General features: G+C 52.8%; 1 protein-coding gene across 6 annotated transcripts in view; it reads left to right on the top strand.

Annotated features, from left to right (window-relative positions):
• LOC149354866 (rap guanine nucleotide exchange factor 6-like) overlaps positions 1-25,321 on the top strand; it is a 602,352-nt gene that overhangs the window by 393,427 nt on the left and 183,604 nt on the right. For 5 of the 6 annotated variants that reach the window (XM_089583523.1, XM_089583528.1, XM_089583522.1 and 2 more), the window contains one exon: positions 20,957-21,032. In XM_089583523.1, the coding sequence (XP_089439649.1) occupies positions 20,957-21,032 (76 nt within the window). Of the gene's footprint in view, positions 1-780; positions 3,872-20,956; positions 21,033-25,321 lie in introns of those variants that run through there. The other variant, XM_089583524.1, reaches the window with a different exon arrangement.

Genomic DNA, 25,321 nt, shown 5'->3' with positions numbered 1-25,321 from the left:
CCTCTTAAAAGCACACAGTCCGCGTGGGACGTGGCATGTAGGCTGACCGCCATTTCATTCCCGGCGCTCCACTCTTATCAGAGTTTTTACTGCGTCGAAGCGGTAATTATTCAAGCTGTTAACAGCCGCTGGTTTTTACATGCCGTCATCTGCAGTGTGCACCATGAGAGTTTCGATCTGAACGTATGCTTTCTTACGCATTTTCTTGGCTTGGTTGACATTTGGGGCATATATGCGACTTGGCTGTATGGACTTCTTGCATTACAGCATTACACCCATGACATATTCGCGTATCACATGCGTAAACGCACGCGAGCCACGTTTTACAGGGTTGTCACGAACTGTCAAATGAATTCACTAGGAGTCCGTGTGACAGCGAGCATAAAAATAAGTGGCAGATTTCAAATTTTTCATCTGTGCCGTGGAATCGCAAATGCCGAACCAAAGTGTCGAGACCCGGTCTCTGAACGTGTCACCTTTTCTCGAGAGCAGAATATTGATCGGGCTGGACGAGCTGTCTGTATTCCCAGTTTTCTGCCTCTTTTTTTCTTCTTCTCACGGGCACGACAGACACCAGCTGCGAGCGCAGGGCGTGCACGACGCGGGAGCGTCGGTTGGGCGGCGCGCGGCCGTTGCTGCTGCCAGCGGCTGTGGCGTTTTTCGCTTGAGCGAGCTTCCTGACCCCAGCGTCAGGCGCCGCTGCCGGCGGCAGCGTCGTCAAACAGTTTGCGCACGCGCAGTAGGTCGCCCGCGCCCGCACGTTTTTCGGTTTTGGCGAGGAGAGAAGAGTCGCGCACTGGCTCTGGCGGAGGTTCCGCTAAGTGGAGGTGTTTTGTGGCGGCGCCGGCGGTGGTGGTTTGTCCACCGCGCGGTGGTGTGCTCGATGTGATGTACCCTTCAGCGCGGTACCGTTGAGTTTCGTCAGGTAGCAACGAGACGGAGTCTACGTGTCTACGTTTGTTTACTCCTGTGCGCGCTTGTACTTCGTGTGTGCGCGCGTGTATCGGTGACCGCGTGACCCGTACGTGAGTGTTTGTGTTCGTGCTGGCCGGGCTCTGACGTGGTGTCTAGTTACTGCAGGCCCGGGGCTCACGGTCAATCTGATTTTCTCGTGCTTTGTTATCTGTGTGGGCTCTCGCCATTTCGATTGCTGCCGTTTTGGGGAACTTCGGATGTACCCGTTTCGGTAACCGTTCGATGCTTCGTATCGCGGTCTCTAAAACTTCGTGCATTCGTACTCCTTGTTCTGTCCCTTTGTGTTCGGAGTTTGAACTGCGTTTTTGTCTTGTGCATACTTTTTTTTAACAGCGTACCACCTAGACTGTTTCATAAACTCGTTAGGCTGTCATGCTGGGTGTAAGAAAAAACGGTTAACATTAGGCTGGTCGTATTACGTTGGCTACCACGTGGTTTCAAACTAAAGTCAGCAAGCGTTATCGGACAGTCCAACGCTCGCCAGCTCAGCGATACGTTGTGCTCCTCGTGTTAAGCGCACGGCTGGTCGGAGCTTTGCTATTTTTGCAGCACACCGTGCGACAGCATTACGAAAGCGTTACGCTCACTGTGCGTTTTCGTTAGCGAGGCAGTCCAGGCCCTTCGAATCGTTCTCCATTTGTAGCCTTGATTCCAGTGCTGTATTCGCGACGCGCTCATTTTCGAGTGTCCGCGCATCTGCATGAGTGACACGAGGGCTATACCCGGAGTCCGAGCTGTTTCTGAAACAAAAGATTGCGCCGCTGCCTTCGAGTGGGAGAAGAAAGAAAGAGGTCCTTTGTTGCGAGCACACCTCGCACTTCCAGCCTTTTTTCTTTCCCTCCGTGTTTCGAGCAAAGCAGGAACGTGTTGGGGCTGCTGCTCTTCTTTCAGCGGGGCGCGTACGCCGCTCACTCTCTGCCGCCTTTTCTGAATAAACGCCGTGACTCGCAAGCAAGAGCTGCGCCGCCTCGAGGAAGAAACTTTTCCGCGAGCACTTTGAGCTGCCGGGCAGCCTCCTCGCATTGTCTTCGCTGTCGCCAGCTTGGTCCGCACTCGCCTCTCGGAAAGAGAATAAGGAGCACCGTTATTATACCCGGTGCATTGTGTGCGTGTTCTCTGCCTTCATCTCTTTGTCACATTGCTTTTCGCTCTGCTTTTGCTTCCTTTATCGCGGCGGCCGAGCCGGGGGCGAAAGCGAGAGCTGACGTTCCAGACTTGGCGCCGTCTTCGCTTTTTGAGCGTGTTCCACGCAGGGACCACCGTGAGCGAGCTGGTTAGCGCGGTGGGTCTTTTTGGGGTGTAACCTCCTCCTTCGCACATTCGCAGCCGCTGTTGTAGTGGTTTGTTTGCGGGCAGCGCAGTGTCCCTTTCCCGATTGCTTGTTTTTGTCCTGCTCATCGCGTATCGTCGGCAGGGCGCCGGACGAAGGCCTAACCTCGTTTCGTAGCTCGTTCCCTATTCCATTTGTACCTCGGCTCGTTGCGGCGCTCCATCTGTTCGTCAGCTGCGTCGCCAGCGATTCTCTTTGCGCGCGCGACAGCGGTGCCGTCGTGTCGGCGACACGGACCGACTGTTGGATCTGTGACTCATGTTTGAAAGCGAGCTCCGGCGGCCACATTTGATCAGGTGAAGAGACTCCCTTTGTAGTTCCCCTCTCTCGCGTGCCCTTCTTCATATTGCGTGTCTCCCCTGTCGGTTAGCTCCCGATAGTACGGACTGGCTGTAGCCCTGTAGCGCACTGCGGAGACGCTATTCTTTCAGTGAGGGCTTTGCCGTGGTTGTCTCCAGGGGCATCGGTCTGTTAGTGTGGTTTCTTTCGTGGCAACTTTGCTGTGATACGCCGAGGCTTGGGGACTTCGGAACCTCAGTTTAATTTTTTCTCTCACCTTCATCCGCTCCTGTCGCTGTTGTTGGCGTCGTTTCTTAGTCCTATTTCGCTGACTGGAGACAACGGAGCGGTCTAGCGGTGCTCGCATTTCCACCGGCCCTGTTGGCCAGAAAACAGGGCTTTCTGTTTGGTGGGACCAAAATAAAGGGAGCTAGCGGCAGGCGCGGCCGACTCGGGCGCCTTCAGTTACGCAAGCTCGCTTTTCATCCTCGCCGATTGTTGTTGCTGCCGGTCCTGCCATTGCTCCGGCTATTCAAGGGCTGAGGGTATCCGGAACGAAGCGGTAAACAACTACAGCAGCGGAGCTTGGAACTGGGCGTTGCGGGAGGGGAGGGAAGGAGCCGCAGAAAGAGGAGCGCGCTCGAAAGAGCTCGGCGGCTGCTGACCGCCGGGATCGGCTTTCGCATTCGACCCCTGACCCCCGCGCGAGGAATGCCGGACTCTTCCGACAAGAGAGTGCCTCCGAGGGCGAGGCTTCCTGCCGCCACGGAGGTTCCGGAATCCGCCGGCGATCGGCCCGTCCTTTCGGGATGACGGCGCACTGTCTGGGAGCGGCTTAAAGGCGGCCAGTGAAACGAGTTCGACGCCTCCGCGGAAGCCCAAAATCTTGTCATGATGCGCGCACCCCTCGCCGCACGGGCCGCCGTTGCTGCTCCCGTTGCCTAGCTTTTTTTACGGTGGACGTCCGGTGCAGGTGCGTGAAAGGTGCGTTTCATCGGTGTTTCCGCGACATGGCCAAGCGATGGCGGTCGCTGTAACTGTCTCCGACGTGGAACTTGTGCTCGCGAGTGAAGAGACCGAGGGACTCGTCGCGCCCACTGTTGAGGATACCACGTTTTTGTGAAAGACGGCTCCCGCTTCTTTTCGGTGAACGGCGTTGCCTGTCGTCTGAAGTCGACAAAAAATGACGGAACGTTTTACCCGGGGCTCGGGCAGGCCCCTTGTGACCAAGCAGAAGAGCATGGACGACGTACTTTCGGAGCTCCAGGGAAACGCCATGTTTCTCAGGTATGTTTTTGGACAGGGGGCAGTATTTCACGTGCCCGCTTTTGCGCCATTACTGAGCGGTGGTTACCGAACGTACCAGGACTTGTCGCACGTACGGTGATTCCTGATACGTTCTGCAACAAGGGAATAATCGCCGAGAAAAACAATAAAACTCAGAAAGCTAGGTATGTACAAGGGGTAAAGATTATCGTAGAAAGCAGAGAGTTGAAGACAGTGTGGTCATAAAGTGCCTCATACAGTGTCTTCCCCTTCTCCTGACTTTACTGCATAGCTTAAATTGATTTTTCTTTATTGAGATTATTGTGCGACTCGAGAAAGAAAAGACAACGGTTCTTTTCTTTTGCGAGCAGCGGCCATCAGATTCATTTTTGTGTTCGTGTGACAGGCCATTCTAGTGAAACTGGTCGATAAGTAAAACTGTGGAGGCAGTAAAACTTGATGGTGCGGGCCTTGCGTGTACAGTGTCGCAACTCCTGTATAACTCGCAGAATTTCAGCGGCGCAACATGCTTAGGAGATACATTGCGGCATTTGCTGTTCATTGCACCGACTTTATGAGAAACTCGAACAATATGAGAGTCCGTACAGCGCACACGATAGCGATTTCGCGCTACTTATGCAAACGACGAGTTTGTCTGTCTGCGTTGTTTGACTTGCTGCACGCACGTTAGCGCGAGCAAGTAAGCCGCGGTACCCGCACTGTCGATGGCTCGCAGAACACGCCTCATTTTTTTTTTTTGCTTCGGTGATCCGTTACCATGAGTAATCAATCAACCATCGACGTCAGTGAGACATTCGAATATGTCGTTTTGGTAGCGTTCGGTTCAATTTCGTTTGCAACGTCGAAAAAAAAAAGCTCTTTGAGCACGTGAACACCGGCGCTGTTAGTGGATAGCCCGCGGCGGGCGAGCGTATTGCTCGAGATTAGACGCTGACCGCAGGTCGTCCTTCTGCGGTGCAGTAAGTGTAGCGCGGTTCTCTATGACCCTCGGCAGCGTCGCCTCCGATAAGCAGTCGCGCGGCCCACGAGAAAGCCGTCCTTATCGCTGCCTTTCTCTCTCGTGGCGCTGACGATGCGAACCGCCAGAAAAGCTCGCTTGCTGTCCTAGCGCGAAGTGTCTGCGTGCAGATTTTGAAGCTAACGCTAATGCTAGCGCTCTGCTTCCTGTCTCTGAAGATAAGGCGGCAGTGTCGGCAATGGGAACTGGTTGGTTGCTAAGAAAAAATGGGGGAAAAACAACGGATGTGTTCGAATCGACTATGGGGTCGATTCGAGCTTTAGGCTGGGTCACTCGGGCTCCAGTAAATTGCGAGTAGCGGAACCACCGTGTGCGCTTCAGCGAGAGAGCTTTTTGGGAATTGTTTTGTATTTCGTTTTTCTCTACTGAACAGCCTTGGGGAAACGCTGTAGGTGTAGCTTTGTTGAGCTAAGATTTCTTCCTGCGGAGTTTGCATTTTGGTTGATCGCAGACAATGCACCTACTTTCCGAGCTGTTCAGTGCATTTGCGAGAGCGCCTGCGCGCGCCTAAATGCAACCTCGTAGTGTCTTCGGCCTCTCTCGATTTAGCTGAATACATTTTCTCATTTTTGTTTCGCTTGATAGGAAGTTCGTAGCCGGCTAATTACCGCCTGCAGTTTTTTGTGTTTATGTCTTGTACTGTGCAGTTTATTTTGTATAAAAACAAGGAATGCCAAAAGCTGTAGCCGTAACAGCTTGCCTTTTCGTCTTTGTGATGTATGCTTGTCAGTGACAACCTCGTAATGGTACCGGGCTTCGAGTATAGCTTGCTTTTGTCACAACTTCATGCTTATTTACCCTGAGTGATAGACTGATCTGTCTTCTGTGCTGACACACACAAACACGCGCGCACACTCGCAGGAATAAACCGCGTGAAATAACTTGTGTCAGTTGTTGCTATAGTTTTCTACTTACAAAAAGTTCCTTGCTGTAGTTTTAATAGTGAAGAGTTGACTTACTTGACAGTGCTAGAAAGCTGTATACTTTCAGATTCAGATTGCTACGAGAATACAAGAAAGGTGCTGGCCTGACCGAAAGAGCTCGTAAAAAACTGTTCCGATAAAAGATTTTTTGAAAAAGACTGATGCGTGACAGTCTTCTGGTAGCGCATAATAGTAGGAGGTTAATAGGCACGTCATGTGTGTTAAACTAGCTGGCTGTCAGGTTGAAATTGTATACGCTGATGCGGGCTGGCGGTTTTGTACTGCCTTCAAGATCTGTATTAACTTTGTACGACTGGTGCCCCAAATAGATCAAGCATAATCAAGCTGGGAGGGAACATAAGTGGTTTGTAGAATTTGTTTAAATCATCACTGTATACAAGGGAAAGTTTTCGCGTAATTATTTGAAGGCACGGTGAGCCTCAGATGTTACGTTATTAATATGCGACTTCGAGGGAAAGTTGTCGAAGACTAAGTACCCCCCCCCCCCCCCCCCCCCCAAAAAAAAAAAAAGAAAAACGGCGTTTGGCTGCTCAGATTGCTATGTCGCGGGATGGAGTGGCAGTGCGGCATTTCGGCAGAGGCGAAATGCAAAAACGCCCGTGTGTTGTGCGACGTCAGTGCATGTCAAAGTGCCTCAGGCGGTTTAAATTAATTCGGCGTCGGTCACAGCCCATGCGGAGCTTCGGGTCGTCAAACCCCGTATACATTGCATTCTCCGCTACCCGCGGCAGCGGCAACACGAATCATGGAGCGGAATGTCAATCAAATGGATGTTTCCTTTTTGATTGACATTCTCCTGTTATCTAAATAGCTAGAAAGAAGTATTCGTTTAATCGCGCAGACCCTGTATGCTCGGCCTCACGTATACGGGGGTCACAGCGTGGAAACCCGTTGTATCTACTGTTGTGTATCCGTTTTTATCAGCGAGTGAATTCGACATTGGCTGTGTGCTTGGACAACTTGTGCAATTTTCTGGGTCGTATAGTGCTGCGGAGGGGAAACAGCTAGTGCCGTTAGTTGCTTACCGACGATGGGAAGGGCACATGGACTAGCCGACATATTCCTAGTGTCTCAGTTCGCAAAATTTGCATTTCAATTAAAAGAACCTGCAGCAGCAAAACACTGAATTTGCAGGCTTGTTTAGGTTACTGTCGTCATTGCTCAGCATTCGTAAGGCCGCAGCGCTCGTCGCGCCGTTAGGAGCACGAGTAGAGACGGTGGTTACGGCTCCAGGCTGTGCTAAGGGGCACTGTTGATGGGCTGTACTGCTGCGAGTCGGGAGCGAAGCGTGGCTCGAACCGGGAGGCGACACACTTCTTCACTCCGCTGCTTTTCGGTAATTCGAAGTAGCGTACGGTGACCGCAGAAGTATCGAGAATTGCGACTTCGAAGCCGCTCCCGCGCATGCATGTGTCTCTTGCCTAGTCCTATCTCGCTGCGCAAATATGAAGGTGAGACCACTCCGCGGACACCTTCCGGAAGGCTTGGTATTTCAACCTCAGTCCAGTTCCTGAGTTCTCGCAGAGCGTTGTGCAAAACGCATGTCTGCAATCAAAGCATACGCGGAGTGTGGCTTCAACAAAATGTCACCCTTAGTGAGGTTAACGCATTGAGTTCGGAATGTAACTTGTCAGCAGGGTAGACAGGGCATTATAGGGCTTCGGAGATTGATCTCGAGACAAGTCCTTCGACTCGTACTGAGAAGAGAGGATGGGTGTCAAAAGTTGTCTGCTTTTATTGTGCCTCTTGGTGACCTAGCTTTCTTTCAGGGTGTCGTTCCTCGTTCGTCTATATATATTTTTTTCTGCCGCTTCTGTTTCCTCCGTGTCGCGGAACAGATTCGGCCGTCTCCCCAGCCGCTAACCGCCTTTGTCGTCTTCCTGCAGCAAATCCCACGCTGTCCGAACTGTTCGTTTTCCTCACTTTTCTGCGAAGGCAGCGGCGTGGCTGAGAAGTGAACGCTGGGGGATGGAGCCAGGAAAAATCGATGGTCCTCTTCGTTTCCGACGACTTTGTCGTTTTTCTCGTCTGCACTTTCCGATGCTCACCTGTCAAGGTTCGTCTCTGGGGCGTTGTTGAGTTTCTTCGTTGGTGCGGGAGACTTACGCTAGGCTCTTCGTGCGCACTGAAAGAAAGTAAGGCACGGGAACAATTTGTGCGCATAAACGCGCCCTGCTCAAACGTACGTACGCACGCAGTCGCTCGCTCCCTCTCCCTCTTTCACTGATTCACTCACGTATAGTGTTGCTCGCGTCGCGACTGTGACCTTTAACGAAAATTTACATATTTCTTTGCTGCAGGATTTAGATGGGGCTGTATTTAGCAGATGTGCCTCAGAACTAATTAAAATGGCGCGTGTGGTTGACAGCTTGTTTCTTCGGGGCACCCCGTACGTCCCGGCGCCGCCGTGCAGTGCAGGGGCTACGTGCGCGTGGAGATTGTTCTGTGCATGAATATATACCTATATTGGATTCGGACTGAGGTTTGTGATAAGAAAGGTACGTATACTCATTATACGTCTAGACACAATATTCGCCTCGCGGAAGGTAACCGAAAGATGTCTATCCGGTTCCTCACATTTCAGTCGTCCTGTGTGTTGATTGAGAAACGTGTCTTTTTGCAGTGCATGGTGGTAGTAAACGGTAAAAGAAAATCCACGTGTGCGCTTTTTATACCCAGTCACGCTGGCGGGGTATGGACACTGGTCTACAGCAGCTTGATGCGCTGTCTCCGTGTGCCGTAAACGAGAAGTTGTTTCTGCCGCCCTGCCATGCAGCGTGTGTGCACCGAGCGTGCTTGTGACCGACATCGCTTGCGATTTCAGCCCGCGGAGATGTTCGCAATGTTCCTAGCGCAGTTGATAGCGTGGAGCTTGCGGCGTGGAAGCGCTGCTTCCTGCGCTGCTTCCTGCGTGCCGAAACTGTCTCGTTTTCATCGGCAACAGGAAACTAAGAGAGTGTGTGTACATTTGTACGTTGCAGCTGAGCTGATGGCGTCTTTGATCTTGCGCCTGAGTCATCAAGGCCAACGTGGCGTTGACAGTCGGGCTCTGGCCTGTCCGATTTACTTTCGCTCGGTGTGGAGAATGCGGCGCCGCGTCTCCAACGCCACCTGGTTTGTCGCATGGAGGCGTTGAGCTCAAAACTTGGGAGTGAAGCGCACGGAAATGGTCGTACTCGTACAAGGACTTGGGCTAGCCCGTAACTATGGTCCCTATAGGATACTTCCGTAACTCTCCTACGTAGTGTCTCCGAGCGGAGCGTTCACGCGCGGCCTTTCCCACCTTGTCCTGATACGCTCGATTCGGCCGTTGCGCAATACACCTCGAGCGCGTATACCGCCGCCATGGTGGAAAGATTTGTTTCGGCGGGCGCCGCGAATCGAAGAGAAAAAGAAGCAGACAGCGCGAGAGAACGGGACAAATCGCGCACAATGAAAGTAACGGCGGGGGTTGAGGGATTCTGCAACATTGAGCAACGAGCTTTCGCGAAATCCTCCGGCACGTGACGCAACAGCCGCGGCGCCCTTGTCTCGACCCGCATTGCCTGACGGGGGCGTATTGACAGCCGGGACGGACGACCGACCGGCCGCTTCTGCCTTTTGCGGTGCCTGTTTTTGTTTTCTGGGGCAGATGAGTGGACTGCTACGCTGCCCCGACGAGAAAACCCGCGAGGGACGTCTGTAAGGAGGCCACCGTTCGAGGTAGCGGGGGCAGCGAAGTTGCGTCGTACCTACGGACGGGAAAAACGGCGCGCTGAGGACACGGCAGGCACGTCTGCGTCTCGCCGTCGCTCTGCCGTCCCAAGTCAGCGAACAGTATAGGGGTGGGCCAGACGGCGTCTACTCTGCGGGCCTGAAATGCCTGGCGGTCGATTCTCGTGGGCGGATGCCATAGGCGCGTAGTCGTGATGCAACGGGCCGTACTGCGTGGACCGAACCGATCGATGTCGATACTGTTGAGACTGTATCGAGACGTTGGCAGCGTGGGAGTAGGGGAGGTTAACCAACCGGGCTGGCCTGGCGCTACTTATTCGGCATCAGGCTGCTGCGGGCTTCGGTGCTTCGCTGTAGCAAAGCCCAGCCTCTGCACGCGAATAACGCCGAGTGAACGGGTATAAGCATCGAGTGACCCCGTCTCCTATATAGACTCTAACGGCAGCCCCTCGGAAACGTCGCCGAGCTTCCGAGGAGCACCGTGTACCTTGTTCCCAGCGCTGTAATTACTGGCTCATCCGCCGCGAGCAAACGCTCCGGAACTAATGCTCTTTGTCCGGACGGAAGCGAGCGGAGAAGAAAGGTACAGTGAAGGGCTGCCTCCTCCTCGTCACCCGACGGGCACCGTGTACGTGTAATGGGCTCCAAGCGTTTCATGATGAATGAACTCACGACGCAGACGTCAGTCGAACCGCGCGACCCAACCGACGGGTACGGACACCCATTTATTTATCACCCGTGGCCCTCCATGAGCGCGGCCCCATGGCCGTTTGTTCTCCTATCTTCTCCTCCTCCTCTGCCGTCTCAGCTCCATGGTGCACGTCGTTACGTCCCCCCCACCTGCCCCCTCCGCTTTGATGCGGTTTCGTGTGATGAATTACCCACCGAGAGATGAGATATGGGTCGCCAAGACAAAAACAGGTTCAAAATGAAAGCGTGCGAGACTTGTATCGGCTTGTGCGCGGGCGTAAAAAAAAAACTCCGACCCCCCGCTGAGGTGCCATGCAGACACTGCGTGCTTCGGGCGTATCATCTGCAGCTTCGCGCCCGTTTGACCTATCCCGTGTTGCACTGCATAGCGTACGTGGCGAGCGAGTGATGCGCTGTTTGCTGCCCGGGGTTCGTGCGGAGAACGATTTGGCGCGCGCACGGCATTGGGAGGGCGAGTGGGAAAAGGGGGGGGGGGGGGGGGGGGGGGGTGTTCGTGCTAGTATCATATCTGGGGAAACGGCCTTCGGGGACACATCTAATGGCTTCCTTCTCCTGCGACCTCCAAAGTCGGCGAACCTCCGATTCTCCTCTTTGTAACTCGTTCACATTTTCTTCTCTTGCCTCGATCATTCGCTGACCCCGCGGATTCCCCGGCATTGTGGAAAAATAAGTAGATATGAACACAATCTCAAACGTGGTTTGCATTTTCTGCTTTGCCTTTGGAAGCGTAGTTCTTTGGGCTAGCGCAACTGTTTAGTTTGGTAGAGTGTTGGTGTTTGCTATTTCTTTTTCGCGAACTCAGCTGCTATCTGCCATGCCGAGGAAAAACTCGACGTTGGGGCGCGCGATACTCGCTTGCGGCGTCGAGCTTTCTGTTTGAGATAAACAAATGATTGGACCGTGTGATAGGCCATAACGAATGAACCACAAGACGGATGACATTGAAAGGCCGTCTGTTTAAAACGCATTGCTGGAAGAGATGCAGAGAGTACTGCTCAGACGTACCGTTCCACATTGATGTCTACACTTTCAGCTGTAGTTATAACGGGTCGTCGGAGTAGAGCATGCCTACGCTGACCTTTCGGGCTTGATTTTGCACTGGTCTGGTCTGGTGTTTGCCACGTGACGCGATATCGTGTCGTTTGCATGAAGCGAAATGTCAGCTAGATACACTTTTGTGCGGTGAATTAACGTATCGCGGTATTTTACTGCATCCGAAAATGGTGAGGTGGGTTTTCTGTGATCGACAAAGAGCAGGGCGTATAACGCCGAGGCTGCTTAATTGACACATTCTTCTTGAGCTACTCACAAGAGTCATGCCCAGTGGTGCGTAAAAGGCTCCCTTCCAGCGATTTTCCCATACATTTCGATCCCAGATTCCAAAGAAACTAACGGACATCTTGGAAAGTGTCAGGATGTAAATAAAGAGGTAGGTAGGGTAAGAAAAGAAAGAGACCCACGTAATGTGCAGATGAAAGGAACGGTAACTTATCACGAAAAATGTATGAATTGCTGAATGTAAGAGCACAGCGTCCGAAAGCGGCTGTCATTTCACCCTGCCGTGGAGTTTTCTTGTTTTGTTTTATTGCCAAATCAATACGACACGGACCAGGGTCCTTGCGGTTGTAAAGACCCTTGAATATAAGAAAGGCGCTTTGAAGGCCCTTGGGACTCCTGGGATATCTGTGGGTCCTTGAAAACCTTTGAAAACCGCCTACAAAATTTTCTTTCTTGGACATAAAAGTTGCGATTCAGCATGAATACACGCTAACCTGCCACGGACAGGGAAGCGTGTGGCGGAGATTCAGCATGCTATGGCAAATTTGCAAGAAATTTCTTGCATAGCACTGCGGAATTTCTGAGAGTGTGAGTAGAGCAGGTGACATCCTTAATCTGCTGATCGAAAGCGATTGTCGATGTCCATGGCTTCTGGAAAGCGGCATGACAATGCTTTTTTGGATTTTTAGAAACTAAAAATCAAGCAGGCGGACAGAGTCGAACTCTTGGAAGGGGCGGTTGTGAGAGCGGGGAGGGGGGTGTAGTCTTCATACGAGCCATGTATTTCTTCGACATTTTGGCCGAAAAATTGGGTTCGGCGTAGTTTTTGTATATGTAACACTTGGAAGGTGGAGTGGGCGACGGCCCCCAACTCCCCCGTCCCCCCACAGATCCGCCCCTGGCAAAAGATGCATAAAAAGCGTCGTCTTGGCGGGGAAATTCAAGATGTGAGGAGATAAAAGGAAGCTGGAAGCAGCTCGTTCCGAGTTCACTGCTTCAGGAGATGCTTATGCTGAGAAAGCAGGAACTACTAAGCACTTGACGTGTGTAATAAAGCCCCTACAGCCTGAGGAAGACTATTGAAGGAAAATTACTGTCTGCGTCAGTGTTTGGAAAAAAAGAAAGCTGAGCTTTTGTGGAAGCTTACGATAGAAAGGATCTTATCGTGTGTGTTTTCGTTGGTACATATTTTTTCTCCGATGTAATTTACATTTCCGATGTGTGGAAAATGTGGAACCAGTGCGTTCGTCCTTGAAAAGTCTTTTCGTGGCCGTGACAGCCCTTGAAAACCTAGGAATATGGGAACTTAGAACCTGCATGAACCCCGAAGTAGTAACGTGAGGCAAAACAAAATACCTGGACAACAAGTGCTGCTCTACCGGGGCCGAAAGAAATTCTGAAGCTCTGGCAGTGGTTTTGGGCTCTGGTTGTAACTTGAAAATTTTCAGTATCGTTGGTGGTGGACAACTAGAGAGCCGAGCAGCAGGGTCGCCCGTGTTGGCACGCATGCGGCCGTGCCGGACCTACTGGTCGCCGGCCTCGCGCTTCCCCGAAGCGGGGCGTCCGGCAGCACGCCCGCGTGGTGCTCCAGTTACTGGCCCCGCTCGTGCGCGCGGAGAGGGGCGCTGCGAACAACGACGGTACAGCCAGGCGCGCTTGTAGCCAACACGACAGCGGATGGAGTGTTGACGGGGCGTCCCGGTGGGGGCGACAGTGGTGTGCGCCGTCGAATGCGGCCAGTGCAAGAGGGTACGCTGACGGGGCTGCCGCCTTTTCGCATCTCTTTTCATATGTGGTCCATAGCGCGGCACCCCCGTTTGAGGATACGATTGGTGGCTGGCCGGGCAGTCTGTCCGTTCGAGCTGACGTTGCGTGCAGGGGCGGGGAGGACTGCGGCGGGATCGGTGGGGGCAAGCGTAGCGTTCCGGCAGTTGCACGCAACTGTGCCGAGGTGTGACGCGCGGCGGCAGCGCAAGGGCGCTCGCTCGTGTGGACGCGCCCTCCTGGTCCGTGGGAAGAGGGCCTCCCTCGGCCCTGCGGCGGCGCGCAGGTAATGGCCGTCGCCCCGCACGGGAGCTCGGGGCGTGCGGCCGACTGCGCCCTCTCCTGCGGCCGCTGCTTGCCGGCCGGACCCGTTAAACGCGCGGGGTGCTTAATAAGCGAGCGCTGCAGGCTCGCCCATTGTCTTCCGCTTGCGCATTTCGCGAACTCTGGGAAACCAGCGTAGCGGAGAAAAGTGTTCGTCTAGAGCCGTCCGTCGCAGCCTGAGGGACCGCCGGAGCCCCGCGTCAGGCCAACAGGTCGGGTTTCCCGGAGCCTGACTTGTTGGCCCCGGAGAAGGGTGGTGCACGGGTTCCCCGTGTCGGGTCGTCAGATAGCCAAGACGCCCGCTGCTTTCAGTCAGGAGCCAAGTAGTACCAGTGCGTGCATGAAATCGGTTGAAATGCCCCGCGGCTGCTCGGGCCGTCATCCCGCGCGAAGCAGTGCTCGTACGCGTCAGCACACTAGCACATGTCTGGTCTTCACTCGTGTAGAAATGGAAATTAAAAACAAAAAAAAACCGCGGGTCTTAACGAAGTGTAACGGAGCGTAAGGGCCCTTTGTTTTCTGATAAAACCCGATGTTACTGCGTGTTTTGCCCTATTCTTTCACCCTGAGCAGATTTCCTACATTAAACCGAGTTCTATCCGAAATCGCGCCTTCTAGAGAACGTATACGCGTGCGGACAGAAGTGAACGGAGCACGCTGTTTCGTTCTAACTGCAATCACACCTGCCCTACCGGAGATGAAGCAGCATTGCGTGTCCATAAGAAAGCGCACTAGCGTCCACTGCCAGCATGCGCATACCGTCTCGCAGTTTCAATTGCGCGAAGCGTGAAGATTATTAGACGGCAATAGTGGGCTCCGTTTACTTTTGTCCGTGCCTGTGCGTACTTTTTCCTGTGCACAGAGCTCGAAACACCGCACAAAAATTGGCGGATATCTCGTGGCTGTTCCAGACGAGTGTTTTCGGTCGACTAGTCATCTTAAACCTCTTTTAACGTTCCTTATTCCGACAGCGCAGATCAAAACTTGGGGTTAATTTCGAAAAGAATACGTTTCAGAAGGGAGAGGTACTGGCTGGACGTCTGTACGTCTGGCTGCACACGATGACATAATCGTTAAAATTCTGGTTTCGTGAACTGTTTGTAAGTGCTGCATGCCATTGCCTTGTTGTGTTCGGAATTAAGAGCAAAAAAAAGGAGCCATTATGTTCCCCATGTAAAAGCGAGAACGCGTAGTAAATCGTTTTTAAAATCTTGCAAAAACATGACCCGAACAAAAAAAAGCCTGTATAACCCGATTTTTAATCCGTTTTATTTGACCTAAAAATGATCGCCCAATTTCCGCCCGCCGAGTTTCGGGGAAAACAAAAACCCGAAATCGAAGGGTCCTAACTATAAGCATAACGGGTTCTAACAGGGCGAGTTCCGTGCGCGTGTTGTGCCTGTCGGCCTTCTTTATTTTCTTGGCGTGTGCATTGTCGGCACTCATCCGTTCTCAACAGGGCGAACCGTTTGTGACGTATGTAGTGTCGTCCACCGTGAGTGTACGCAGGCGCTATGACGTGAAGGCGTTTCATCACAGCTGCGTAGAGCGTCACACTATAAACTGATGTCAACGCTGCTAGCGCAAAGGTGCGGGAGTTCTCCGCGCTGCCTGCACCCGCTCGTTAGTTCGCAGGTATCCAAACACATAGCGCATTCGCGTTCACTCCAAGAAGTGACGGCCGCGTATAAGCGGCCCAGCTCTGAATTTATTCGCACTCGCTTGCAGTAAACAAGTAGTGTCGCTCAAATAACGGAACCTAGTCATTTTTTTAGCGCTCCGTGCATTTCAATTTTTATTTCCCTTTTACCGCAGTAGAAGTTCCGCGCTGGCTGTTAGCCTATAGAGTGAGTGGTCCGCTTCTGGGCAGAATACGTTGCCTTCGCAGTACGTGTATCGCTTAATAGGTGACCGCATTTAGCGCACCCGTTTTACCGCGGACGCCTTCCTGTGGATGTGAAAAAGGAAGTATGAAGAGAGGCATACAATCCTGTGCCTTCCTTTGTTCTTCGCCTCAGCGTGTTTATTGTTTCAGGGGCTAATGGATCATCGGCTGAATTATAGTAGTCGGGCATCGCACGGCAACTTTTCGAGCACTCTTCACTAGTTATGTACGGCACTGCAGAAAATCATGTAATGATAAAAACGAACGGTGTCATAGTAAAGCTCCGGAGGGCACATCGCGCGCGCACGCACGCACGCACACGCACACATACACGCACGTACACGCACACAGACACACGCACGTACGCACGCACGCGCATCCACTCTGTCTATCGAAAAATCGAGCCCAGCGCGGCACGACTTGACAGGGGCGGAACGGCAGGAGTTTCCGGGTATGCCCAGCCGCTGTGTGTTTTTTCATGACATGAGGCGCCGGTATCCTACAGCGGCAGCCCGGGCAACGGAGGCCTCGCAATTAACGGCCCCTCGTAAAAATTGCGCTCGCACGCGTGCACCGGGCCCGGTCGCACCGTCTTCATTTCCAGCTTCTGCCTTTCATCCGTGATCCCGCTGAGGAGCTTCCGTTCCGAGATCCCCTTTCGTCTTTCTCATTTTTACGTGCCCCCGCTGTAAATCGCGTTGGAGAGAACGCAAAGCTGCTGTCGCCAGGCGACCGCTTTTATTTATGCAGCTTTATTGTGCACTTACGGTCTTCCTTTTTTCATATCTATCATTTATGGCGCGAGAACAAGGAGCGGCGCGTGTCCACCCGGCTTGCTTGTTTTCTGAACATCTGGCCATAGTGGAATCTCGTTAATTGCAAACCGCTTATTTCGAACTGCCGGTTTATTCGAACCAGTGCTTTAGTTCCGGCAACGTCAAGTGCATTAATAATTCACTGCGTAATTCGAACAAATTTTCACTCCTCATCGATTTATCGAGAGTTGCGTAATGTTTTACGCATGCCCACCTTTACAACTGTGGCCCAGTTAAGTGTGGTGTAGATTTAGTGTCGTTTGGTGATTGCATAGTTTCGGTATCTAAGTTTGCGCTTGTGCTTACTTAAAAAAATAACTGATTATTCAAAATATTTAATACACTGCATACCTGATATCGGCAGCAATATGCTTTCGCGTGGCAACGAATCATTATTTCACAAGTTAAAAAATAGTCTCGTGCTCCGTGTTTTGCCATGCTGTTGCAGAGGTGTAAAAAGACAATGTGCTCCGGAAATATAGGTGAGAATCGTGCTTTGCGGGGCTAGTTGGTTTCTATTGGTCATAGTTGCGTGCATTATGCACTTGCACAGCGTTGAAGCAATGAACGGTCGACGCAGTTCTTTTCAGGCTCTTCTGCTTGTGCGTTTACTTTTGGCATTTATGTGCTAAAAAAAAAGCGCTTGTAGTACTAGCAGAGACTCGCTTTTTGCAAGCGCTGGCATGCAGCAACAGCGAATAAACAGCACACGTCGCAAAACGCGAGCTCTTCGCATCCACAGCTTATACAGCGGTTCGCGTTTTCCGTTCGCAGTAAAGAATCAGCATTTAAATTGCGAGATTCCGTGTTTCGTTAAATTTAATACCCTTCCACGGAAATATTAGACTTTTTTTTTTCTTTTTGAGTGTTAAACGTTCACTAATAAACCACAATGAGCCCGTCGATTCTGAAATAAATAATCAACATGTGAGGCGTGGCAAAGTATCACTAGCGCTAAACGTTGTGCCCTTCTGCCTCAGTAATGCGCTAGCGACTAGCTAGAGGCATAGCTCTGATACCTTAGCTAACCAGGGCTTAATGCACGCAACCGCTTAGTGTCAGATTTGTCGTCGTACTCGGGTCTCTTGACGAGCTAAGCATTCAAGATATCTGCGTTAGGTGACGCAGGGCTCAGAAGCCGGGCACGTTACATGAAGTGGTGACGTCGAAAAGGTTCGTTTACTGACGCCGGTGGTCATTGTCAACGCTGGAAAAACTCCCTCATGTCGCTGGTGGAAAATGAAACGCGGAAAAAATTTCACTCGCATCTCATCGTCGAACGTGCAGCGATTCAACTTGGTGACCACTGTCCCTTGCATTTCCACGCGTTCGAATTGTGCACCAGGGGGTATTACTCTACTCGGGTACCGCTACCTCCTGAAAAGTCACCCGTGGCTGCGGGTGCGGCGAAAGGCTTACCACAACAGTGATTGGCGTGCATTGTTGTCGGTGGAGTGTGGGCCGTGTAATTTGACGCGTGGGACGGACGCCCGGCGCATCGCAGCGGAGGCGGTATATTCTTGGCTGCCTCGCTCCTCTTCACCTTGCCCCTGGTAGCAGGCAGGCAAAGTGGGTAGACTTGAAAATAAAGCGTCCCACTTCGGGGCGCCGAGAAAAGCCCTCGTTGCGCGGGGCAGGGTGCCCGTTTCCGTTCAGCCGCCTTCCGCCTCCTCGTCCTGGATGAGTGATGGACGCGTTTTCTTTATTCGCTGCCAGGCGCATTCACAGTGTCGTAGCAAGGACATCAGCTTTTCTCGCGTCAGCTGTGCGCTTTTGCGCCCGGCAGAAAGGGCCGGGCTTGCCCTCGCGCTCTGCGCGAACTGCTGGTGGCACAGAGACGGGTAAGGTTGCGTCACAGGCGCGCCTCGCTCGATCCGTTGTCTGTCAACGTTCCAACTTTATTACGTAAAACCAAATTGTCCCATCTTTCGCCACCGGGCCTCCTGGCGATTGATGTTACGGGGAAGGTGGTGGAATGGTTATGAGCATTATCTGCAGCAATACAGCTGCCGCGAATGCAACAGAACAGTTGTCAGTGACAGAAGCAATTGTCAGCTGGTGATTAGGCAACCGCTGAAATAACTACGTGAACTCGTGGCGATATCTAGCTCTGGCTGAGTTATCTTGCCGACCAGCTTTTTGGCTGTTCGAACCCCGAAGTTTGTCCCCCCCCCCCCCCCCCCCCCCCCCCCCCCCCCCCCCCCCTTCCCTAATCATGTGTGCCTTTCTGTGCTTACCTTTTTACACCTTGCTGAAGGTATAGTCGACGGTCTGACTGCTGCTGCCTTGTGAAACTGACGACTAGGCGAGCTGGTGTATATCCATCGCAGGACAATAGGGAAATGAGCATTCAGGAAAATAATTAATTTGCAACATTAGTCCCGTGCTGCCGTTTAATTGCCCATGTCGTGCTGTTCTCGTGTTATGCTCGAGTGGGTAGGTTATCCTGTAAATGGGCGTGCTATCGGTTATTTTGCTGCGTCCGCTGGATGAGCACGCGCAGTGTTTGGCCTTCGCGAGATTGCCTCAGGATGAGTTTTAAATCATTGCCGTTCCGCAGACAGACCCCCGCTCAGTTTTATATGGAACTGAACCTACGTACAGTGCAAAGGGCGCCTCTTTCGCAGAACTCGAGGCCGCGCTGCCTAAATGCTGCAGCAGTAGAGCAGCATCATGTGACAGCAGTCTGTGGCGCTGGAAGGCCTGGCGTTTGCGCGCGCGCGTGTCACGATGGTTGCTGCATCTAGCTGTCCTGCGTGACATGCATGTACCGGTATAACTGCCAAAGCGGTTCATTACGGTCACCCGGCAGACTTTTGACCTTCCACGGCTGCGGATGTCGCTGGCGTCACTTCCCCCGTCGCATCGCTCAGCTCGTGAGCAGCTGCGGCCACCAGGCGCTTGCCCGCCCGTCTGGCGCAGCCGGCGACGACGCCGTCCGTCTTGACGCACGCCGCGTCTGTGCCAGCCTCTCCCCTTTTCCTTGGGATGCTCGTTCGCTCTCTGTCGTTGCGCCAAGGTCTCCCTCCTCTTGGCCGCTATGGCACTCTTTTACTGCGGAGGAGATGAAGGCGCATCCATCGCGGCCTCTCTCTCCCCTCTCCCGCGGATATAATGCCCATCTGGTCGCGCGCTTGACGCCTGTTGTGCTGCTTTGCCGCCGCCTCGTGCGTGCGTGGAGTGCTGCAGCTGCGCTCGCGTGGGCGCCTTTCTCCATTAAGGAGATGGCCCTGGAATGGCGGCGAGGCGTCTCGGCGGCGGTCGCACGGGCGCGAAAGGGCCGCGGCGCGAGCTTTCGGCTCTTCGCACGTGGGCGCACTAACAGGGGTCGAAACGCCGACATTGTCTTCTACGTCGCACTGCACACACACTTGCAGACACCTGCACACACGCCTGATGCGCTCACTCGCGTGAGAAACTATTCAGCGGCTGTGATACGACAGGAGTCAGGGCCCTTGAACATTTGCGAGTGTCAGTGAAACATCCGGTTGCGACACATCGTCCCTCTTATTAGCTCTCTCACTCAGCGGTCATCCGCTCCTCTCAGCGCGAGTGCGACGGCGTACCTTGCGTGTCAGAACCATTACTGATGCACCGGAAGGCCAGTGGCGGCGTCAGTGTGATAAATGTTCTTAGCGTTCTTTGTTCGCATCGGAGGCTTTCAAACAATAGGTTATAGAATACCCGCCGCGCTGATTACATGGCTGTAATCCCAGCCGCGGCGGCTGCATTTCGATAAAAGCCAAATTCAAAAACACCCCTGTACTGAGATTTCGTTGCACTTCAAAGAACCCTAGATGGTCGAAATTAATTGGGAGCCTTGCACTGTGGCATGGGCCACAGCCCGTGCTCCTTTGGTGCACTCCGTCAACCACCAGTGCGCGCTGTATTACGATATCGCGCGAATGACTTCCGGTAACGTTCGGGCGCGATAATAGAGTGATTGCAACACCCATGCCGGCCGATACCGGTTCCTGTCGTATAGCGGTGACACGTTTGGTTAATTCTTTGCCCATCTAAATATAATTGAAACGATGATGTTCGATGTTGGGTGTCTTGATTTTCGCTGATATCGGCTCGTTCTCCTGAATTCGTCGATTACCTGCCATGTTGACGAAATGACCGACGGGTACTCCTTGTAGAGCGCAGTCTCGAGGATTTTCAATTCCTGCAAAGTCAAAAGGCAAATCCCCAATGTGCCAAGTACCTGCTGTTCAAAAAGAAAAAATCTCAGGTCGCGTTCATCAAACATGCTGTCCTATTCGAATTAGTCCGCTTTTACATCCCGTTGATGTAGACAGTCCGGGTTCGATCACTTCTACGCCCACCGGAATGCTTGTACTCCACGGGAGCGAATTTTAGTTTTTGCTGTGCTTGGTCGTTGTTCGAACTAAAGCTCGAGATTTCGTGCTCAGCAGCACGCAGGCCTTGACACCGTAGGTCTGACCTGTTACGGCACTGGGTTACGCATTTAGTCGCGGCAAGTGTTGTTGCCCGCGTTTTGCATGCTTTTTTTCCCGAGAACCCTCACATTTCCTCGCCTTGGTTCTGCCACGAAGTGTTTGATTTTAAGCTAGAGTTGCGCGTTAAAGTTCGGTTTCTAATGCCACCCTTTCGTCTTCCTCTGTGCAGCTTCGGCAAGCGGTCCGGAGGTACGGGCCGCCGGATGAACGAATGCCTCATCCTGGAGCCCTCCGAGATGGTCGTGGTGAGTACTCGCACCGAGCTCCTCGCTTTCCGCTCGTGGGGCGCTGACGGAGTGGAATGCGCAAGTACTTCGGAGCCACGCTTGGGAGTCGTTGCGTATTTCGCTCGAGTTAGTGCTCGAATGCGCTACTACTGCCAAAGTGTCCGGATTTCGTGAAGGTGATCAAGCGTCTGACTTACCTGACAGCGACTGGTGCCGGACACTATGGCAGCCCTGAACGCTTGCGCACATTACGTGTGCGCCCTTGCTCGTCGCGCTTTTTTTTTTCTCCTGTTGGCATGTACAGCTTTGTCAAAAATGTACAGGCCATCGGGAGCTGCTTTTGCGCAATATGGCCCGCTTATGTTGCGTCATTAGCGTCTCGAAGAGCGATGGGAAGATTTGCCATTGCCTCTCTATGGACTCCATGAACAGCAGCTACTACTTCGGAGTTCCACGGCTGCTACAGGAGCCCCGCTACGCTGGCCCTCATTCTTCTGGAAGCGGCTGTACAGGTGCCCACCAATGTTTTCGGAACGCTGAAATCCCAAAAAGCCTCAATTTTCTCGCTACGTAGAGGCACAGCCAGGCATTACGAAGTGCATCGTGTTTTTCAGGAAGGAAAGTACGGAGTTCATCCGTCATTTCGCGGATGCATGCTGAAACTGCTCAGAAATTAAGTTTTGTCGTAATTTCTCTGTTCCGAAAACTTTTGTGGGCGCCTGTACATAGACGCGCGAAGCCGCGCGAGCACACCAACAGAACGGCTCGCCGGTGAACCGCATATCCCTCCATCCACCAGCAGCCGTAGTGAAGTCAAGGGGCGATGCGTCAGCTCCAGTGCCCCCCTCTCCTCTCGAAGCCGCGCCCAGAGGTGTACGCACGGCGTACGCCGTTGCCAAGGCCACGGTGTCTGTATGCCACGCCGCTGCATGACTGCACGCCCTGCGTGTGACTCACGTGACGTCACCGTGGCGTGGCGCCGTATTGCGCGCAGGTGCCTTCGTCGCGGTGGCACCCACCTGGTTCCCTCCTTCGGCTGGTGTCCTCCGGGACGACCGGAGGTTTGGCCAGGAGCGGAGTTTCGTAACTCGAGGTCACGATTTGGTTGCCGGACGAGTCGCTTCGGCGAAAGCGTTTCCGTTCCGCGCGGTTTTTGAGCGGAAGTCTCGGCTTACCAAGGCCGGCTGCTCGATGCGTCCAAGAAACACGTTTGCTGAGTTTCGAGGCGAGTGGCGAAGCCCGGTTATTCTATGGCTATATCTTGGTATTCAAGTGGCGTTATCAAGAGCAGATGGGTGCGCGATGTAGGCTATAAAGAACAAAAGCACCCTTTCTTTCTTATTTGCTGTCAGGGAAAAGAGACTTGCATAACTCGCATGGGTCCTCGTTCCAATCACAGCGGATACCCGAAGCATGCTAGATTTGAAGGGAAATAAATAGGCGGTTTTATGGCAGTGCTAGTGGGACACGTCTTGTTGCGCCTACTTTTCGCTGAGAGCAAGCCCAGTTAGAAGTGTCTGATGATGTAATAATGTCCATGCGTTGTCCTCTCCCCTCCGCCCCCTTTTTTTCTTACCAATTATCTTCCATATCGGCCAGCCTGTCGCTACGATATGTTTCCTTTGTAAAGTGTTGCATAAACAGCGGCATAGAGTACGTCTGTATTCACAAAAAAAAAAAGAAAAAGTGCATTCGTCCCTTACGCGTTACCGCCAACATTTTCCATTTTATCGACACTACGGCTCACCACTGTTTCTCGCGACACCTGAAATCGCAGACGCGCCACCGCAAGCCTGCAAGCGCGTGTGTGGTCCGGTGTATACTGTCGTGACACCTTCCCTTGTTAACCGAAGCAGTGCCAGGCTAGGCTCTGTGTTGCGGGCAGCTTTTCGCTGCGGCAGCCGTGCCCTCTTGCTCGCAACGTGATTGGCAACTGAGTGGTTGTCCGATTCGCCTGCGCCTCGTTAGGCCCTTCTGTTAATTCGTGCGTTTAAAATCGGCGCACATGCGTAGCTCAGTCTTCTTCGGCTTCTCGAGCGCTCTGGAAAGGCAAAATTGCGCGCATTCTCCCTCCCCGCGCGCCGCTCACCGCTCTTTGAAAGCCGGCCTTGACACGCCGCCCGCTATTTGTAGGCTTTCATGTTGTGTCCTTTCTACGTATGCCTTGCGTGACAACGCCAAGGATCAATAGCGGCGGACCTTTATACTTTTTTGTCGAGCTTCATCTTCTTTTCACTTTCCGATGTCTGAGGCAATTCTTTTTTTACAGTGCGTAGATCCGTTCTTCCGATTAAGGCAATCAGGGTACTCAAAGCTACCTCTCCTCCTCCCCACAACGCGTCTCCTCTCTCACCAGCTGTGTGCGGTGCTCGCGGCGCGTGCGTCCTCGCACAGCGTCCGTGTGCGGACCGCAGCTTAACCCGCCACATGCTCTGTTGTGGCAAACGTGACCACTGCTGCGACAACGTTGTACGCTTCCCGTAGCGGGCTAGCGCTTGTGGAAAAAATGCAGGGTTTCTCGTCGGGGCTATAGGAGCGGTAGTAGTTCTTTCGGCTCCCGAAAAAAAAAATAATAAAAAATCCGATTCCTCAACTTAAAGGTTGAGAAACGAGTTTAATTAACAAATCTGGGCACGCCGTGTTAAACGTTCTCAAAGAGGTTAACAGTTCTTCAACGTCAAGGATTTCTGCGATGAATAACGGCCTCGGGAAATTGATAATCTCGGCGGAAATCAAATTAAATACCCTGTGGTGTCGTCCGAACGGATGCTAGACCTGATAAATATCGCTCGTTAATTGCGGGAAGGGGGAGGGTTCCGGAGATAAACGTCACTACGCAGTACCAACGCATCGTGTGAGCAGTAATAATGATGCACTGATTCTCGCAGTCAGCGTCATGCGTGTGTGTCAGTGTGCGCACGGTGCACTTGGTAGGCCGCGCAATAATTGTTTCACGAAATATGAATGCTCAGTGCTTTGGGCAGCCTAGTATATCCGCACGCTTCCACTTTTTTCCCCCTGTCAGTTGGCGTTTTATTGCGCGCAACGTCTGAGCGGCTGTTTGCTGCATAATAACATGACGCTCAAGTCCCCGAAGCGTCAAGGTGCGCCTGGTGCTCTGTTCGGTATCGTGCCCTGGCAGAGAAGCAGCCGTGGGTCGTCGTTGAAAAGCGCGCGCATGCATGTGCGACGCAGCACGTGGCGAGTGGGCGTCTAACTGATCGGCCCTAATGCGTTCGCCCATTGTTCTCCGCCAGTGGCCAAACAAAACTCCCCGGTGCGCGCTGTCCCAGCCTGCGCGTGGGCGGAGGAAGCGCGGTGGCGCCTCGAAGGCGCCCAGGGAGGAGGGTGGTCCCCATTGTGCGCGCGCTCCGTTTCCCGGAAATGGCGAGCGCCCGTAATGAGAGCGCCAGGGATGTGTGGTGCGAGATACTTGTTGCTTCGGCGGGGGTCGTGGTCGAGGTGGGGGCGCGTTTTCTCAAGTAAGGGCGACTGCGATATGAACGAGGAAGGTGATAGAAAGAAGAAGCGGAAGTTAACTATATGCGGAGTGTGTCACCTAGGACTGCTAGCAATATAAAAAACAAACAAAAAAGGATTTTTGAGTTAGAAGAGCACTTGTTTCGGTATAGCATTGTCAGCGCTATAGTGTGCACCAGACTACAACAAAGACGTGTAATCTTTCGAGCTGGTTAACTAACAACAAACAGTTAACTTTTTAGCTATTGCAGTTACGATCCTCATTCACAGAGAGGTTTGTAGCCCACCTCAAGTGGTATCCATAACAGTTTTTAGATGTTCGAAATGCCGTTCTCGTTGCTGCTGCAGCGTAAAGAATTTCGGGGCCGCACACGGGCGAAACTGAAGCCGCATTGCCGGAGAGTGCGCTAACCATGCCTACGAGAGCGCGTCGCGCGTGCTCTCTTGCCACTCGCCGCTGCCACCCGGGCGCTGCAAAAAGGGCGCTGCTAAGGCACTGCTTTCCTCGGTTTCAGTGACTGTTGGCTTCTTTAATTACGTATAAAATTTCCTCCCAGCTCGTGATGCGCGCGACTGCTGCTTGGTTGAAGATGTCTTGTCGGTGTCAGTAACGTCATCCTGACAATTACAAAACGTGAACCGTGAAGTAGCACAGCTCCACTTTTTTTCAAGAGCACAAAGTGGCATCTGCAAGTGAACTGAAGCGTTGTAACGTTTTTGTTCCTCGCGCCAAGAAAAAGACATTTTCAAGTGGCTTTTTTAAGTCTGCGACGCTGTCGAACTCGGAAGTTGCGCTGCTGCTGACTGCCGTTCGCACGTCCAGTATA

Source organism: Amblyomma mixtum, chromosome 3 (genome assembly GCF_055824585.1).
Source record: "Amblyomma mixtum isolate Tamu chromosome 3, ASM5582458v1, whole genome shotgun sequence".
Classification (NCBI taxonomy): Eukaryota; Metazoa; Arthropoda; class Arachnida; order Ixodida; family Ixodidae; genus Amblyomma; species Amblyomma mixtum.
Note: the sequence above shows the minus strand (reverse complement) of the source record. Positions and strands in the feature narration are given on the sequence as shown.